At 39.7% G+C, this 18926-nt stretch overlaps 1 protein-coding gene across 3 annotated transcripts in view; it reads left to right on the top strand.

The window, feature by feature from the left end:
• The first annotated feature begins 103 nt into the window (after window positions 1-103).
• VPS35L (VPS35 endosomal protein sorting factor like) overlaps window positions 104-18926 on the top strand; it is a 56843-nt gene continuing 38020 nt past the window's right edge. The window contains exons 1-12 of one of the 3 annotated variants that reach the window (XM_080617382.1): window positions 104-117; window positions 2821-2920; window positions 3865-4032; window positions 4377-4499; window positions 4855-4879; window positions 5926-6002; window positions 7093-7221; window positions 12024-12108; window positions 13068-13127; window positions 15298-15394; window positions 15799-15846; window positions 16891-16984. In XM_080617382.1, the coding sequence (XP_080473508.1) occupies window positions 3889-4032; window positions 4377-4499; window positions 4855-4879; window positions 5926-6002; window positions 7093-7221; window positions 12024-12108; window positions 13068-13127; window positions 15298-15394; window positions 15799-15846; window positions 16891-16984 (882 nt within the window). In that variant the 5' untranslated portion in view covers window positions 104-117; window positions 2821-2920; window positions 3865-3888. Of the gene's footprint in view, window positions 118-2820; window positions 2921-3864; window positions 4033-4376; window positions 4500-4854; window positions 4880-5925; window positions 6003-7092; window positions 7222-12021; window positions 12109-13065; window positions 13128-15297; window positions 15395-15798; window positions 15847-16890; window positions 16985-18926 lie in introns of those variants that run through there. The other 2 variants (XM_080617383.1, XM_080617384.1) reach the window with 2 other exon arrangements.

Here is an 18926-nt window from a genome sequence, read left to right as displayed (position 1 = left end):
GGCCACGCCGGGGCAGCCGCCGGCCCTGAGGCGAGGGGCTGGGCGGGAAATGCCGGCGGAAGGCACCGCCCGGCTGCGGTGTCATGTGAACGGCGGCAAGATGGCTGCCTTTCCCTGGTGAGGCGAAGGGTGGTGGGTAGCGGGCTCTGAGGGGCTTTGGGTCCCTCGGTGTGTGGGGCAGCCGTCATGGTCAGCGCCCCTCACAGCCGAGGGGCTGAGGGGTGGAGGGGGCTCGGAGAACGCCCGAGTGTGCCGGAGGGGGAAGCCTCGCCCTCCGGGAGCGAAAGCGCTCGCCGCTCCCGAGACTCTTTTTGCTGGAGGGCCTGAGGGAAGTGGGACGTCCGAGGGTGGCAGGAGGGAGGGGGGCGCTGGGTGCAGTGGCTGCGCTGCCGTGGGGTCGCAGCCTGTGGTGCTGCTGGCAGCCGTCCGGAGAGATGGCGCCGTCCAGCTCAGATTTACAACGCAGTGGCGTTACCCTGGGCTCTGCGGGGTGCCGGGGCGGTGACGGGGGGCTGCCACACGGCAGCGGGCCCTCGGGGTCCGTGAGGAAGGCGGCCGAGGGAGCGGGCGGCCCCGGAGCGGGTCTTGCCCCTAAGCGAGGTGGTGGGTGGGTTTGATAACCTCATCCCCCCTGCTCGGAGGAAGGAGCAGCTGAAGGAGCGGAACCAGATGAAGGTTTCGTACCGTGAGCCTGAGTTTACATCACAGGTTACTGGCACAGTTTAGCTGCTTCTTTCACTGGCCCTTCAGAAGTAGACAGGGTGCTTAAGGGCTGCAAACTAAAGACAGCTTATTGCGACGTGCAGTATTTCTGCAGGAAAACTCGGTGTACTGCTAAAGAAATTGCACTACGTGGGACATGGAATAGCTTAGTCTGGTGTTTGTTGTGAAAAGGAAGGATAAAACAGGCACTCTTTCTCTGCCAGAGAAAAGGAAAATATGTTCATAGTTCGTTTTTCTTCAGAATTGTTTAAAATGAGCTAATTTTCTGTTTGTGGAAGACCTGCTCTCCTGAGGCTGTTGTTCTTTTAACACAAATATACCCAGTTCTAAGTTTTGATGTGGTTGATGGGTTATAGTCCTGAGAAAACTAGAAATGAAACCTCATGTGAGGTTCATCAACAAAAGTGATAGGCAGTAATTAGAGCATTAGGATGCCAGAAGGTTTCCTCCATATATACACTGCCGTGCTGGAAATCACCTGTCTTATTCTCTCATGTCATTAAGATGCGAGCAAACTTTCATGGTTAATAAAAAGCGGAAATAATTCATGGGTTTAAAAGTTAAAAAAGTTAATAAAACCTCAGTCGGTTTCATGAAAACACCAGAGCTGCGCTTTTGATAATGAACACACCGGTGCATGAAATACTTTAAAACCTGAACCTGTGTAGCTGAGGAAATTTGTGGGTGTAAGAGAGCTCTGACGCAGCTGGCTGCTGGAACTGTTGGTGCTTAGCGAGCACAGTAGTTTTGGTGGGATCTGTGTGATCTTGCAGAAACAGGAAGGAATAAATGTGCCTGTAACTTACGAATTTCTAGCAGTACCAAAATAGGATGAAAACCGAGGCCTGCAGCCACAAAGCAGAGCAGTGGGGCTGCCAACAGTTTGGTTTTTGTGTGATGCAGCACTGAGGTAGCTGGCTAACAAGTGGTAACACTGGTGCAGAAGTGGCCATGGAGAAATAACAAACCAGAGTAAAATGTTCTGATGCGTGTTTTTCTGTAATGTGGAAGATACTGTCTTGCTGCAGGGTTTCCCAGAACACTAGCTGCCTTTAAGCATTGTTGGATGCTGATTTTAAAGAGCTGTTAAGCTCTTTAAACAGCTGTTAAGCTTAAAACCTAGGGCTAGAATTCATTTTTGTATTAAATATGTGTAGATACCTAGATATATTGCTTGGGGTTTATGTTTAATATTCAAATAACGATAGGTACATTCACTTGTCGGGTGCACTTTTTTCTGTTATCAATACCAGTACATCTCTAGTGTTGTAAAGCGATTCTTTTCCATTTTACCTGCCGTGCTTGTTTGTGCTCCCTGCAAGCTTTCTGAAGTCTGTGCTTTAGGATGTTGGCAGCCTGGCAAGCGTCAAAGGTAGAGAGAGGTGGCAATTGCAGTGATGCTCATGTGTGTATAAAAAGGCCAAAAGCCACTGTTAAAACAGCACCTGCAGGCAGGAGTGTATCTTGCAGTATGCACTCGGGATGAAACCCTTGCTTGGCCCAAGCCTTATTTTAAGTTTACTTAAAATAAGTTTGCTCTCAGAAGTTGGCTGCATTGCTGTGGCCAAGAAAGAAATTCTTCATCTCCTTTCCCTAGAAAGTGGAGCATCATTTCAGTGCAAGCTTGGACTTGTCCCCTGTATTAGATATGTTACAAGCTGTCTTACCACTTGAACAGCCACATTGTAAATGTAGTTTTGCAGGGTGAACAGTTGCTCCTCATTCACATGTGTGTATTAGACATATATACTGCCTGGTGATGTCTCGCATTCTAATTAGAGTAGGATTGATTTTGGCCTGTGAGTGGTATGCCAAGTGTGAGCTGTCAGCGACATCTTTATTTACTGCTAGATAAGGAATATCTGTAAAGAAGAGATATGGAAAGTTGAGTGGCTGAAAGTAAAATTTCTTCTGTTTCAGTTTTATGTATCTTAGTAGAAAGGGAAATTCTGGTCTTTACATTGACTTATTTTTCAACATGCGTTTCTTTTTGTTAATGTGTCTGCATCTGTATAGGTGTAGGATGTGTTTCTCTGTTCATTAAGTACGTATATGATTATTCATATGCATATATACTTTCCTTTTACTCTTTTTAAGGCATGCAAGATCAAGAAACTATGTTTCAGAATCTGAAGCATGCAAACTGGAATCCATACCCTTGGATTTTGGCGATTACCATCCACTAAAGCCCATTACAGTGAGTTTCTTCTTGTGCTTTTGGAAAATTGAATGTGAATTCAAACTGATTGTGTTCTTCTTTTTACTTCTGTTCCTTTAAAATTAAAATGCTTTGAAGCTGGTGGTAGTACTAGTGAAGCTGCTTTCTCTTAGTGACGTATTATGTTAGAGACATCAAAGTTTATTCTGTTTGTCCTTTACAGAAATCTGCTGATGCTGTTATGGGTCAAAACCAGTCTCCTCCTGACAAATATAGCATTCCAACTTGTGGGTTTTCTTGGTTGCATTAAATGCTGAATAATGGATAAGTTTAAAATCAAATTGTTGCATTACAAATAACCTGCATAATTGCTTGATGTAAGATTTGGTTTTGGGTTAACTTCCAGTCAGCTGTATGCTTAAAACATTTATCATTTCCTTAATGTATGAGAGGCTTTTAAAACTATGGATGTACAAAAAAAATCCAGCCTCAAAGAGATGATAGTCATATTGTAATGAATGATAAATGGACAGCACCTTCTGCTCAGGAAGGTCAGTAGAGAGATGTGGCGGAGGTCTTAAGAATGGATGTGATGTTTCAGGCTTGAGTATTATACAAGAAAGTAAAGATGAGACAAGCAGAGGAAAACAAATAGCAAGGAGGAGGTTGGAGGAGATGGACAAAATCAATAAAATAGAGGGGGGGTGCTGGAAAGAAATTTAGAGTGGTTGTTCTTGTAGTTCTGTGGACCTGGAATTGGAAGGGGAAAAAAAAAAGTAATGGAAATGCTATCAAAGAGTGCCTGCAGTTCAGGGGTAAGGAGATGCTTCAATTTAAATGTGGATGCTCATTCTAGAGCTGGTTTTAGTTGTCCCTGCTCTCATTGCAACAGCAGAATTTATGTAGCACATATTTTGATGATTTATTAAAGAAAAAAGGGGGAAAGAGAAAGCCTTTTTAATAGTTCTGAACTTTTCTTTTAGGTTACTGAATCCAAGACCAAGAAAATGAACCGGAAAGGAAGCACTTCTTCTACGTCCTCCTCCTCTTCCAGTTCTATGCTGGATCCATTGAGCAGTGTACTGGATGGTACCGATCCCTTGTCTTTGTTTGCAGCAGCTGCAGATCCCGTGACTACTACTGTGACCATGGTAACACTGGAGGCAGTTATCTCCACTACATAAAATAACCCCTCCCCTCAAAAAACCCCACAAAGCCAACCCTGGATAAAATAGATTTGTTCTGCCAATTAGGAGGTTAATGCAAATGAGAAATATGCTTTATTAGTAGAATAGCATATTCTTCTTTTCTTTACCTCTTCTATGTGGCTGATGTTGACATATTTATTGAAATATGGAATTTTTATTTTTTTTTTTAAATACTGTAACTTTTGGAAGGATCAGTTATAACTTGAAATATGAAGTTGACCTTTATAGGTCTTCTCTTTTTTTTCCAGATTTGTATTTAACATTTGCACTCCCAATTCCCCTTGTAGGATAGCACACGAAAGAAACGGGATAAAGATGACAGCTCAGCAGTAGGAAGTGACTTTGAACCATGGTCAAGCAAACGTGGTGAAATCCTTGCTAGATACACGACAACAGAGAAGCTCTCTATTGTAAGTGGCATCTTCTCCAGTTTTGTTTCTACTAGACCTTTAATGGATTTTGGTTGTTGTTGTTTTGCAGTTATTTAATGGTTAAGTACTGTCTCTCTAGATTTCAGTTTTAATGTTGTAGAAAGCTGTACCACAACTCTCACTTGTAATAACTGTTCTGGAGCCAAGTCCAGAGATCTGTGGATACTTAGAAGCCATAACTTTGTCTTTTTGTGTAACAATACAAATTACTTCTGGTCTTATATCTGCTTCTAAACCATTAGGGACTTCATTAAAAGAATAAATTACCGTGTGCATTCTTGGAATGCTAGTGAGTACATGTTTTCTGAAGTCTGCTTTTTCTCTTTCTTCACAGAATCTGTACATGGGATCTGAAAAAGGTAAGCAGTTTCTTTAACAGCAACAAATTTTGCTTGAGGTGGTGTATAGTGACAGGTTTGCGGTCAAGTATAGTTGAAAAGTGTTTTCCTGGCCTCCCCCATTCCGACATGTAGTTGGGTCTGTGTTTTTGTGAACAAGATTTCTGCTGGAATTTTACTTAAAGTAAGTATTGAAAATAAACCACACAACCACCTTTGTCTTGTATTCCTGTAGGCTGATGAATTTGTGATTATGTGTTGTGGAAGGAAATGGAATTCATTACCTTCCACTATAACTTAAAACTTTCATTTAAGGTTCTGAAGGTCATCTTTATCAACTCTCCTGCTTTCTGGAAGGGAAAGCAAACAAGTCCCCTGGGAACTTGTTCAGTTATTCTCTTTACATGAAAGTGAAATGGTTTCAGCTGTATGCTGAGTGTTCAAAAAAGAACCAAATGTTAAATATTTTATCATGTTTTCTAGCAAAGCAAGTCTGGCCTTGCATAGTAAATCAGAAATTAGTAAATCAGAAAAAATAGTAAATCAGAATTTTTATATATGATTAAGCATGCAGCGCTTCAGCTTCTGCAAAAATATGAAATAGTTTTTTGGAATGAGAATGGTCAAACACTGAAACAGGATGCCCAGGGAGAGTGTGACATCTCTGTCCTTAGATATTATTGTTAAACTGACTGGATGTAACCCTGTGCAATCTGTGATAACTTCAAAATCAGACCTGCTTTGAGGAGGAGAGTAGGACGTAGATCTCCATAGGGCTTTTCTAGTCTAAATTATCCTATGGTTTTACGCATTGGGTCTTTTCTTACCAGCAAAACTTGCAAGAAAATTCATTTATATTCAGTTTTGCTTACTTGCCATTTCCTGTTCAAAGTGAATGAGCTGTAGGTATGTTTAAATGTGTGTCTTCAGAAATAGTCACCAAATAAATCCAACCACTTGTCTTCTAGCATGGAAGCTGACTAGTTGTCTGAGTCTGTCAAGCTTCTTCAGGTTTGTTTCCCTTTAGAGGTCCAAGTAAAGAAACTCAAGTATACAATTCTTTACAGGAAAAGCTGCAACTACTGGCTCAGCAGTTTCTGAAAAAGTGAGGACAAGGTTAGAAGAACTGGATGATCTGGAAGAGGTGAGACAGTCTTCTGATGCAGTTACATCACCATTTGAAAAGTAAAGTAAATTTGTGAAATAAGAATCTTTTACGAAACTTTTAAAAAGGTCCTGATTCTGCATGTGCTTATGCAATATTTAGTTAAGTATATACTTTCCACGGGACTTCCCTAGTAGCTTCAATCCTTATTGTTGCAGAATTCAGTTGGAGTCATATTTTTATATCATTAGAAATTGTGATTTGAAAATTCACCTGGTGTACCAGTGCTGCTTTACCTCAGTTCTGTGCACGGTCTGCAGATGCTCTAAACCTTTGTGGAGCCTGAAGTTTTAACATCTGATAATTTAATTTGCTGTCGTTGCAGAAGCTTCATCTCGTCTACCTGAGATTAATTAAAGTTGCCTTTATGTGCTTGATAGAAATACTGAGTACTCAAGTTGTTTCTCAAACTGCAGTATTTTACTGTGCAAAGATGAGGTGTTCCATAACTCACTTTCCTAGAACCTGAATTTATGGGGTACTTCTAGAATTGTTTTGGGTAATGTTGCTTTGAAAGTGCTGCCTCTTCACTAACTTCAGGTTGCCTGTTGCCTGAGCCAGCACAGTTCCAATACTTGCATATCACAAAGGATTGAATTATTTTAGTAGAAAAATCAAGTTCCCTTTATCATAAGGAAATATGTAACCTTTTGTGAAACTGTAATTGCATTTGCATTTTATCTCTTCGTCTGTGACTGTTTTACTGATGGTTGTTTCTAGATTCTCAGGTATTATGAGATCTGTTCTGTAATACAGCTTAATAAACACATCAAAACTAGTCCTGAAGCTATTTTTTAATGTCACTCTTATTTCTGCTGAAGACTGTTCCAGAACCACCTTAAGATTTTTCTAAATGCATTTTTAGTCACTTTTTTCCTGTGTCAGTTTGATTCTAAAGCTTAAACAGTTATTTCTGCTTCCAGGTTTAACTAGCTTATTTTTGCTGTGTAATCTTTTTATAAGGTCTGTAAGGTCTTTGAGAAGACAGGTCATAGGAGTGCTTTGGTACTGAGTATGAAATGAAGATGGTCTCCCTCTCGTGCTAATTAGGTTTATTTTTAATTGCCAGGGGTCACAGAAAGAGCTGTTGAATTTGACTCAGCAGGATTACATGAACCGAATTGAAGAACTGAACCAGTCTTTAAAGGATGCTTGGTCCTCTGATCAGAAAGTAAAAGCTCTGAAAATAGTCATCCAGGTCAGTTTTAATATTTTCATTCTGTACAGAGCTGATGAGTTTGGTAGTGGTGTGGCTTGTCCCATTTCTTTCTTGGGGAAAGAAGGTTTTCTGATACTTTTCTATTGCTTTATTCTGTTCTTCACTGAAACCAATCTCTTTGAGTTTTATGACTTCTGACAACAGCTGGATTTTCAACTTTGTTGTTATGTATTAATTTTGACTAGGGTATGGGGAATGGAATTCTCATAAAGAGAGTGGCTAAATGACAGATGTGGAAAATTTACCTGGTTAGGGATAATTATAAATAACATGTATAAATAACATGTAGTGATATCAACTCTTTTGAGGGCTTATAATTTATTTTCCTCTCCTTTTCCCCTTCTAGCCCCTTGCTCCCTACCCCAAGTCGTAACAGAATGACTTTTTGAATGTCAGTGTTTTCCCCATCTGGAGTAACTAAGGCAACTGAATAATCTGATTTAGGATCCTAGCAAGCTACAGAAAACAATTCCAAATTTTTAAAGTGTGTGTATGTTTTTGTTTATTCTTTAAACTTGTCCACAGTTGTCTTCTGGCTCATTTGGGGCAATGTGCTCTGAGGGGGGCAGGGGGAAATAGGACAATTAAATGCTCTTTTTGTTTGGCTTGGCCTTTAAAAAAAGCCAGAGGCAGAGTGCATCAGAGGACAGATGAGATAATGGCATCCTTAAAAGCTGTAAAACTGATATAATGCTCATAGGCATCAAGTGGGGTTATATAAAGTCATGATTTTTTTTCTTTTATCATGCTGGATACTCTTTTGAAAACGGTTTACAGTAATTTCAGCTTAAATTGTAGTAAAGATAATAAAGGAAATGAACCATAAAGTAAGTGAGATCAAATGTGTGACCCAGGGTGACTAATGTTCTATTGTAATACTATGAAAAACACTTAATACTGTAATACTAAAAAATCTTTATATAACATTTTGAAGCGTGAATATTTTAGTGAAAGAGAATATGAAAAGTCTTTGGATGAAAAGGAACATGGATGTACTGTATTTACAGTGCACTAATAAATGTATATGTATACAGTGTCTGACATGCAGTCACAATCTATGCTTAAATATGTTCTATGCTCATTAATTTAATATCCCATCACATGTTCTTTTGTAAATGGTTTCACAAACAGTTTTGAAATAATGTAGTTTCTAAGATGGGATTCAGTGCTTCCTTTTAGGAAAGTAGTATCAAAATGCCATATGTTCCTCTGTTAGTGGTGTGTGTGTGTTGTTCACTTTGCACTAGAACTTCATGCTGCAGATGCTCATCATTAATTGAAAGACTGGGTAAGAATGAAACAGGTATTTGAGTAATTAATAAGAATAAAAAGTTATAAAGGATAACCATTCTAGACTTAGAAAGCAGGATAGGGTGGAAACATGACCGAGCTTTCTTTGTTGTGGTTCTGCCTAGTAAATAATATAATATTAAGAATGTTATATCCTCTAAAAGAACTAAGCAGTTTTCTTGACATCAGGCTGTGATTATATGCATAGTCTATGATTGTCATCACCTACTGATTAGTGTGTAACAGGAGGGGTAAGTTTGGCTTTTGATTGTTATTTTCTGAAGTGTATGCTAGGCTGGAAAAGGCAATTTTGATTTGAATGCCAGAATTATCTTGATTTAAGAACTAATGATGAAATTACACTGATCTTTCATTTGGACATTGGGGATGAAGCTGTCATTCTATATGCAGGAGTTTTACAGAGCTTGAAGTGCAGAAAGAGTTCTGGTTGTTAAGGCAGGGTGTGACTAGTTGCTGAGGGAATACAGAGCTTTAGCTGGAGCTTAAGGAGGGAAAAAGAGAGTTTGTGACCTTTGGAAGAAGGGGCAGGCAAATCAGGAGGACTACAAGGATGTCATGAGGTTATGCAGGGAGAAAATTAAAAGGGGCAAAGCCCAACTAGAACTTAATCTGTCTGCTGCCTTAAAAGACAGTAAAAAATGTTTCTATAAATACATCAGCAACAAAAGGAGGGCTAAGGAGAATCTCCATTCTTTATTGGATGCAGGGAAACATAGTGACAAAGGATTAGGAGAAGGCTGAGGTACTTAAAGCCTTCTTTGCCCCAGTTCTTCTCTGAGTATCAGAAGACAGGGGTGGGAGCAGAATGAAGCACCCATCATCCAAGGGGAAATGGTCAGGAACCTGCTACACTACTCAGACACACATGCCTATGGGGCTGGATGGGATCCACTCAAGGGGACAGGGGTAGCTGACAGAAGTGCTCACTGAGCCACTGTCAATCGTTCATCAGTCCTGGCTAATCAGGGAGGTCCCAGTTGACTGGAGGTTAGCAGACATGACGCCCAGCTACAAGTAGGGCTGGAAGGAAGATCCAGGGAACTAAAGGCCTGTCAGCCTGACCTTGGTGCTGGGGAAGGTCATGGAGCAGATCATCACCATGCCATCGCATGGTATGTACAGGACAACCAGGTGTCCTGTATGGGTTTATGAAAGGCAGGTTCTGCTTGACATAACCTCATCTCCTTCTAGGACAAGGTGACCTGCTTAGTGAATGAGGGAAAAGCTATGGATGTTGTCTACATAGACTTGAGTAAAGCCTTTGACACTGCTTCTCACTGCGTTCTTCTGGAGAAACTGACTGCTCATGGCTTGGACAGGTGTGCTGTGCTGAGCAAAAAACTGTCTGCCCAACCGCAAAAGAGTGGTGTTAATGGAGTTAAATGCAGCTGGTGACCGGTCACTGATAAGTGATCTGGATGAGGGGATAGAGTGCACACTCAGGAATTTTGCAGATGACACCAAGTTGGGTGGTAGTGTTGATCTGCTTGAGGGTAGGAAGCCTCTGCAGAGGGATCTGGACAGGCTGGATTGTTGGGCCAAGGCCGGTTGTATGAGGCTGCACCTCGAATACTGTGCTCAGTTTTGGGCCCCTCAATATAAGACCAACCTTGAGGTGCTGGAGGGCACCAAAGCTGTTCAGGGGTCTGGAGAACAAGTCTTAGGAGAAGCAGCTGAGGGAACTGGGATTGTTTAGCCTGGAGAAAAGGAGGATCAGGAGAGACCTGATTGCTTTCTGCAACTACCTGAAAGGAGGTTATAGTGAGGTGAAGGTTGGTCTCTTCTCCCACGTAACAAGCGATAGGACAAGAGGAAATGCCCTCAAACTGCACAAGGCGGGGTTTAGTCTGAGTATTAGAAAAAAATTCTTCACCGAAAGAGTTGTCAAGTATTAGAACAGGCTGCCCAGCGAGGGAGTGGGCTCACTATCCCTGAGGCATAGCTGTGGCACTTAGAGACATGGTTTAGTGGTGAACTTAGCAGTGCTGGGTTAACAGTTGGACTAGATGATCTTAAAGGCTTTTTTCCAACCAAAACGATTCTATGATTCCTCAAGTGCCTTTTTACCATATACTTTGTCAAGAAGGAATAAGCTACTTAGAGTAAGCTGAAGTAAGTTGATTATGTGTGCTCTAAGAAAAGTGGTAATTAAGTGTTCATGGTACATGTAGGTTCTAAACAGCTACTGAATTACCTTTTTTGAAGATGACAGATTTGCCATGCGGTAGGGAATATTCTGCTTTCATTGTAAGATGCGAATTCTCTTGCCTGTCTTTCTGGTGCACTCACTTTAAGTTCCTCCCTGATGAATAAAGCAAAAAGGCTAAGCGTGCCCCTCGTTTAAGCATGTTCAAATGTCATTATGTTCTTGTTAAAACCAAGGAGTCTTGTGAGGTATTGGATTGCTTCCTGGATTTTTGGAATGCAATGAAAACTTGGGTCTTTATTCCACTGAGATCAAAGAGCTGTTTTCTGATGAAGGAGAGAGAAGGGGCAGAGATCACAGAGAATACTGCACTTATCAGACTTAAACAGAGATCAGAGAAGACTCTTTGTCAAAGGCTGCATTTAGCTGAAGTGGGGAGGAGGTGGGTTTCTCTCCCCAGTCAGTCATTTGCCTGTTTTGTTCAGGTGGAAGTTGATTTTTTTGTGAATTAACTTCTGCCAAACTTTTGATTCCAGTTCAGTCTGCAGTTTGTGCATCATCTTGGAAAACAAAGTATCATTTCATTAAATATCTTCAAAATGTCTTCATTCCTCGGTGTGTATTTTGAATTTATGTCATAGATGGACACATTCCTACCTGGACTTAACATTCAGCAGCGCTAGAACTAAATGGGCTGATATGTTTTCATATGGGACTTTGTACCAGCTACCATTATAATCCAAATGCCACAATGATGTTGGGTGCCTGTGGGTGGTGATTGATCACAGATTGCTCCCTGGGGCTGACTGTGGATCAGCTAGCCTGTTTCCAGGATGTTTGAACACAAACATGTGTTGAAAAGCTCATCAGCTAAACTTTTAAAATTGTTTCTTAATGTAGTCCATATAAAATTTTGTGTTTGATGTGGATGCTTAGAGAGATGCTGAGTAACTGAAAAAAACCCCAAAACCCTTAAAAAATTATTTTAGAAATGAAGTGTCTTTTAATGCTTCTTCTGGGAGAGGATTTGTCTTGTCTGAACAAATGCACAGATCTGCATGGTCAGCTGAAATTTTGCACTGTAGATTACCTTACGTAAAGGAAAACCAGATCTATGTCTAGCTCTGCTGGACATGAGTAATAACCTAAAAAATACCAAGAGTACCATGATGTTAGGAGTTCTTCTGCTTTTTGCTGGATTGTTTGTGTTGGTTCTTTCCATCTGTAGATATTCATCTGTTTTAGCCTGTCTGGGGTAAAAACACGAACTTGCGTTGTCCTCTAAAAATGTTTCTGTTCTTGTTTTTCTTTTCCCTCCTTCTAGTGTTCGAAGCTTCTTTCAGACACAACAGTAATCCAGTTCTATCCAAGTAAATTTGTTTTAATTACGGATATCCTCGATACTTTTGGTAAGTATCTCTTGTGCCAGACTAACTACACAATTGTTAAAAAAGTGAAATTATTTCTTGTGATGTTGCAAAACACCAAAGTTATGTGAAAATTGCTGAAATTACTCTGGTTTAATGTGGAATATTTCCAACATAAACATTTGGGCATTAGTGGTATAAACGTGGTATGTAATTGTTCAAAACTATGAGTGAAGTCTTTAGAATGAAAATACTTCATTTTCTAGTTCTGTGCTTTATGTATTAGTGAATATCTGAAAGAAAAATGATCTCTGCATTTTGAAATTTAAAACAGTGTAATTGGCATGAAAGTGTTTTGGTTTTGGCAACCTATCGACTTAGTATTTCATTCTGTTTATATTTGAGGAACAGAAGTTGGGAAGTTTTCTTTAGCTGAACGGGGGCTATGAAGTGATCAGAAAGTAGTTACTGATTTTTTTAAATCTATTTTAATAACTTTTAAATGATCCTTTAAGTGAAATTGTCATCCATTTCATGTGATTGTCTTGGTTTTCTGCCATGTTATGGAAAAGATTTACAATGGCATTCCAAGTAGAAGGGTATTTTGATGTTCAGCAGGATATGCTATGACAGATCCAATTGTTTTTTCAGGCTTTGTGCTCTTTCCTACTTACCAAAAATTGCTGAAGATAACATAATACCCAAGCTCAGCAAAGGCAGGACACTGGCTGTCCTTTCCTGGCTGGGGAGAAATCTGACCTGTGCTAGCTCTGCTCTTAAGGGAGCCAAATAATTTCATTTTATTTTTTATAGTGTGCAAAGTGCTAAATTTAGACTTAACAGTGCAGCCTCACTAGAGGGCAGCACAATGTTAGTGTTCTGGAGAGCTTTGTTCCAGCTAATTCCAGTGTATGTTGGAGAGGGAACCTTTGTGTCAACATTTTGTGTTTTACAGTTTGTTCATTTGTTCTGAATGATTTTTTTGTTTATTTTAAAACCAGGAAAACTGGTGTATGAAAGGATCCTGTCAATGTGTGTGGACAGCCGTGTCTCTTTGCCAGGTAATTTGGTGTTTGCTTCTGCTGTGCTGCTGGAAAAAGTCATGTCTGAACTAACCTGAGGAAGGTTAAGCAGGATCCATCTACTGTATCCCCTGTGGGAAAAGTTCTGATTTGAATCTTGTGATTTTTGGTTTTTAGCAGAGTAAAATCCATTACTTATAGCTTCCACCGTTCACCATTCATAAGTCATGCAAGGTTACATTGTAACTGTGAAGAGTATACCTAAGGTATAATAAAATATGCTTGTCGCTTTGATGTTACTAAACATAAAGTGGGTCTTCCTGAGACTCAGAATTGCAAAGAATGATATATGTAGAGGGTGAATTAAACATGAATGGCCAAATTAGATGAAGGAAGACCTTTTTCTTTATTTCTTAGCATATGCTCTTTTCTGAAGTACTGTGTAGCTTAAAGTTAGTGATACAAATCTAACAAAGCTGAGAATCTCAGAGTTTGGTAAACAGATTTTTTTAGTTGCTACATTGGAAACTTGATAATTTTGCTTTAGTTAGGGCAGGTTTTTGGAAGAAGCTGCAGAGGCTGTCATTGAGTTGGTGATGAGTTTATAAGGATAGAATAATCTTTCTAATTTGGGCCCTTTTTATTTTTTAACTTGAAGTTCCAACACAATGTAAAAGTCTGATTTGACATTTACAGTACAAATGTGTATGGAAGAACCTCTTTAGGAAGGTCCTATATCCAAAGATATATTCCATGGAAACACAAGTATTTTCTTGCAGTTTGGAGTATATTAAGTTCGTGTCCTTGAAACATTCTTACTCTGTTGTTGGCAATTCAACAGTATCATTAGTTTGTAGTTAAATCTGTAGGATTTGAGCCAGAAGCTTGAAATCAACAAATACATAAATTTGAAATAAGGGTACAGAAAATATTTATGATAAATTTTGTTGTTGCAGATATGACAAACTGTTCTGATAGATGTTAATGAAGGCAGACAGTTCCTGTAGCACATCATGATTACTGGGCACAGCTACCTCCATTCTGGAGAACTGAGCTACAGAGCTGCCAGAGGCATTGCTGGTGGGAGCTTCCCAAGCAGCTATAAAAGTGGGAGGGAGAAGGAAAATCTGTGCTGGCTGTGCACACACTGTGAACCCCCAGGGATTTCACACCCAACCGCCATGCTCATCCCTTGGGAACCATGTGAAACAAAGTTGGACAAGAACTCTTGTGGCTCTAGATGAGAAAGATATCTTCCTTTACCCAATCAGCATCTAGTGTGTGGCTTCACTAGTCTTGGAAGTTAGAAACCGTTGTGTGGAGCTGGAGCTTCTCCCTTTCTGGGAGCAGGGTTTGGAGAGCACTGGTATTTTACAACTGTTTCCCAAAGAGATAAACAGACATTCACAGCAGAAGCTGCTTGTGTAGCTTTATCACTGAGAGAAAATGGACCCATCCTCCCCAACTATTGTGCCTCAGACCTTGGTTGATCCCACGAAGCCTATTTTTGCCTTCTGCTTCAGGCAATGTAGAGAAAGAGGAGTCAGTTGCTGTGCAACTGCTTGCCCCCCTGACCAGAGCACTGCCCCCCAACCCATCTGTTCCACCCCAGGGTGGCAGCTTTTTTCTGCTGGCAGCTGACATGAATACTCCCAGAGCTCGTGAGGAGAGAACTGTGCTGCAGTGTTACATGTTTAGGGTAAAAAAATAAGTGTTCTGTCAGTGTTTAATATTTCCTAATTCTTGCACTATAGTTTTAAATAACATTCTTTAAAAATATATTAGCCTTTTAAAGTAAAGAATTTGAGTGCTTTAATCTTTTTTATATGTATGCATTTGGTACAGATTTATATAGCTGTATTTGTCACAGATTCCCTGTATTTTTTCTTGCAACTTCTCCTTTTGGGGGAGGCAGAGGTTAGATTCCTAAGTAGCAAATACAAGATTAGCTTCAAGTGCTCAACTTCAGCTTCTGACATGTTAATGCAAGCTAGAAGCTCTACTTACTTATTCTTGCCGTCTGTATACTCAGCTCTTACTGCTGCATGGGAGAGCTGAGAAGCAAACATGTTGCCTAGTTTATTATGGTGCGCCTGATTTCTTGGTGGAAAGAAAGAGAATATGGTTTTAAACCAACCTCAGCTGTAAAGTAACTTGTTTCCAGAAAGACTGTGACTATTTCTGGGCCCTTGGTTTTTTTTCCCCTCAGATAACTTTTCTCCAGAGAGTGTGAACGACACGGCCAAAGAAACTTGCTTAAACTGGTTTTTCAAGATTGCTTCCATCAGAGAGCTCATTCCCAGATTGTATCCTTGTCAAATTAGACTCTTGGAGTCTGTTTGCAGGTTTTCTGTAGACTTTCCCTAAAATGAACATGTCTGTTTCAATGAAATCCACAGCATCTGATGTGTATACTGACTTTGTTTTGTTTGTTTCAGGCTGTATGTTTTGAATTTAAATTTGAGTCGTGTTTCATAGTCAGCTGAACGCTGAATTATTGGCAGTGTGGCACTCATAGAAGAGATGATGTGTGAAAACTTTTGAAACAATAAACATCTAGATAAATCATAAAAATCAACAACGTGTAGTGAAATTAATTACAGAGAGCCTTGAAATAGTTGATTCAATATGTATTTGGTATGTAAGTTTGGTTTTATGTTTTTAAATGTCATGTATCTTGGTTTTATTCCTTAACTTGGCTTCATTTTAGTTATGTGGAAGCAGCAATTCTGAAGTGCAATAAGTTCCTGTCAAAAATGTAAGAGTAAATGTTAAGTATGGGAAGGAAGAGAATGGGCAGGCTTATAAACTAATCTCAGGAGTTAAGCATGCAAATTCTGGGATTAATGGTGAATTAGGGTCTTAATAGGTCTAAGAAGAAGTCCTGAGGGGCTTTGGAGTGCTAAGTGGGAATGCTATGGAAAAATTCAAGGTGAACTGTGATACAATTTGAGATGCAATAGTGCTTTGCAGTTTTGGAATATAGGTATAATTGTGACATCAGGAGTTTGCAAATTAAAAACCAGTGACTTCAGATGGTGGGGGGGGGAAGCAAGATTGCTGAGATGAGGAGTATGGAAAAAAGACGGGATAAAAAACTGACAGGAAAATACTGATATGTCATATTGCTAAAGGCAGAGTTGGAGAAACAATTTAGGAGCAATGAACTGCTATCTATTGAAGATCTTGGTATAAGCTTCCTGTGTTGCCAAACAGTGTCAGATGCTGAGCTGAGAATGTTCCTTCACCTGTAATCCTCCTTTTTCAGTTTCATTTTGAAATGAGTGTTGTAAGCCAAATTGCTACTATAGTGACAACTGTATTATCCCTAAAAAGCTGTTCTTTTACTGGAATTGATGGGCCTCATCTGCAGGCACGGGTACAGCTCTGTCAAAAAGGACCTGTGGGAAAATGAGACATACAAGGAGTTCTGCCAGTTCTGCTTTAAGTGGCTGCTTTCTTCTCATTGAATTACACCCCTTCTATAGCTTTGCTGTTCCTCCGAAATAAAGGAAGTTTTTCAGTTGTGCTTGTCTTTAGAAGCCAAGCATCCAACCTGGCTATCTGCACTACTGCTAGTGGCAAATACTGCTACTTGGATATAGAATGTGTGTGTTACTATACACATAAAATTTTGCTTCTGAAATAAATTTTTGTGCTAATGTGCTGCTGCTTTGGTAGTTGTTTCTGTGACTCAGACTCAGTTGTCAGTCTACAAGGCAGCTACTGACGTTATCTCTCAGTGATGACATTCTGTTATCGATCGTTGAATCTCATTTTTGTTTCTGAAAAATCTTCGCAGGGGGATTTCGGAATGTCTCCCACGGTTAACATCTATGATTAGAGGAATTGGAGATCCACTGGTTGCAGTCTATGCAAGAGCATACCTTTGCAGGGTAGGCTGTCATTTAACACTTTAGATTTGTCACAAAGATTTACTGCAGCTAGCTCTGCTGCTAAAGGGGAATTTCTTTTAACTACAGTTTGTATCTGAAGCAGTCAGCAGCCTGTCTCCTCCTTCTAACAAACAAAAAAATAAAGTTTCTTGTGTTTTAATAATGGGAAATCTTTCTTTTAAATGTTCATAATAAGTAAAAATAATTTTATGTGCTGCTTATGCTGGTTTTTCATCTTCAGGTAGGGCAAAATATAAGGGACCTAAGTAGAAAGAGAGTTTGGACTTTAAGGCTACCTGCTGTTGTCTGATTGCTGGGTGCTGTTGTTCACAGTTAAGATAAGCGCTTTCTCTATGTTCATCTTCCTTCTGCTGCTCAGGTGTATGTGGCAGGTAGAGGGCTGGCAAGCTCCTTGGCAGAGGAGCCACTTGGTGAAATGTTCAGACAGTGTCCGCACAGTGTGGCTGTCTTCTTATCCTCAGCTACTCCTGAGTTACCTTAGCAGCTCAGCCAAGATAAAATTACTCAAGAAAAGACCCTAAAATGATACAAGAAGTCATCAATGCTGGAAAAATAATTGTGAAACACATTTTTGAAGTAGTGGCAAAGAACTCAACTATGACTGGGAAATGGTAGGGCTGCTAATTAGCAATACTTGGTACACTATTCAGGGGTGTCCATGTGAATTCCTTTGTCTGCAAGTAATGGCTAACTTCTTGTTTGCTCTTACAGATGAGCTGCTTAGTCTATTTGAATCTTGAAATACAAGAATGCATTTTTGTTGTACCCTAATCATTCCTGCTACATAGTGCAAGGCTTCTGAAGGTTTCATAGGAAACATTTTGTGTGCACAGTCCACCTTTTACTACTCTTGATACTCCTAAAAGAGATGCATAATGATAGAGCAGTTAGGCCTAATAATCTAGTAATAGTAATTGCAATTTAGGGAGCGCTTGGCGTGATCTGTTTGTTCACAAAGATGATCATATAAAATAAATAATAAGATTTTTTTGGAATAAAATAGTAGCTACTAAGATCCTGACTTTTCTTTAAAATGAGAAATCTTAGTGGACTGGGAGGCATTTAATCTTCTGTATTCCAGCTGCTGACACTATATTAATACTTTCACAATGAAGATAAGGAAAACAGATATTTTAAAAAATATAAATTCTGGAATAGGAAACTTGTAGCATCAATATAAATGATGTCTAAAACCACAGTGTAATAAATTGTGCAAGTAAACTCTTGTATGAAACCAAAGAGCCAGATATTTACACAGCAGTGGAGCCACATGGTTTGATATGAAATGATATATAAAGAACTGTGCTGAAGTCGCTAGAGCTGCATATGCTTAGGGATCCCAGAAACTCAGACCCCTGGCTTTGTTTGGAGAGGGGGACCTTAAGCTGTTGAGATGGATTTGTTTGTTTATTAAGCCTGATCTGTTACTAATCTGTCAGCAGCTTCTCATTCATTATTGCATCTTTAGTAATATGTTTAATAGATTTGAATTCTTTGGTATTTTTCATCTGTGTTACTGAAAACAGTCATGTAAGGATGAGTTTCCTTTGCAATTCCACCTTTACTACATAGGCCTTGTGTTTGTGCATCGGCTTATATTATTTATCAATATTATATCTGTCAATGTATTTTCCTTTGGGATCTTTGCTTCATTCTGTCCATGGAATAAATACACATGATTTTAAGCAACTTCTGAACTTTGACTTTTTTAATGTTCTTCATCATAAGACTTTCTGCATACAATGAATATAGGCTGTTGCAGTGCAGGCGCTGGGGTAGACATTGATTTCCTCACTGTTTACAGGCACTTGGAGCTTGATGTTAGGAGAACCATGTTTAAACACAGCTGTAACTACTTCAGGATAGTTGTTAGTGGACATGACTAACATAGTAAGCAAGGAAATAATCAGTCAAAACCATG

The sequence above is a fragment of the Psittacula echo genome (genome assembly GCF_963264785.1).
Source record: "Psittacula echo genome assembly, chromosome: 5".
NCBI lineage: Eukaryota > Metazoa > Chordata > Aves > Psittaciformes > Psittacidae > Psittacula > Psittacula echo.
This window is presented reverse-complemented; position numbering and strand designations above follow the sequence as displayed.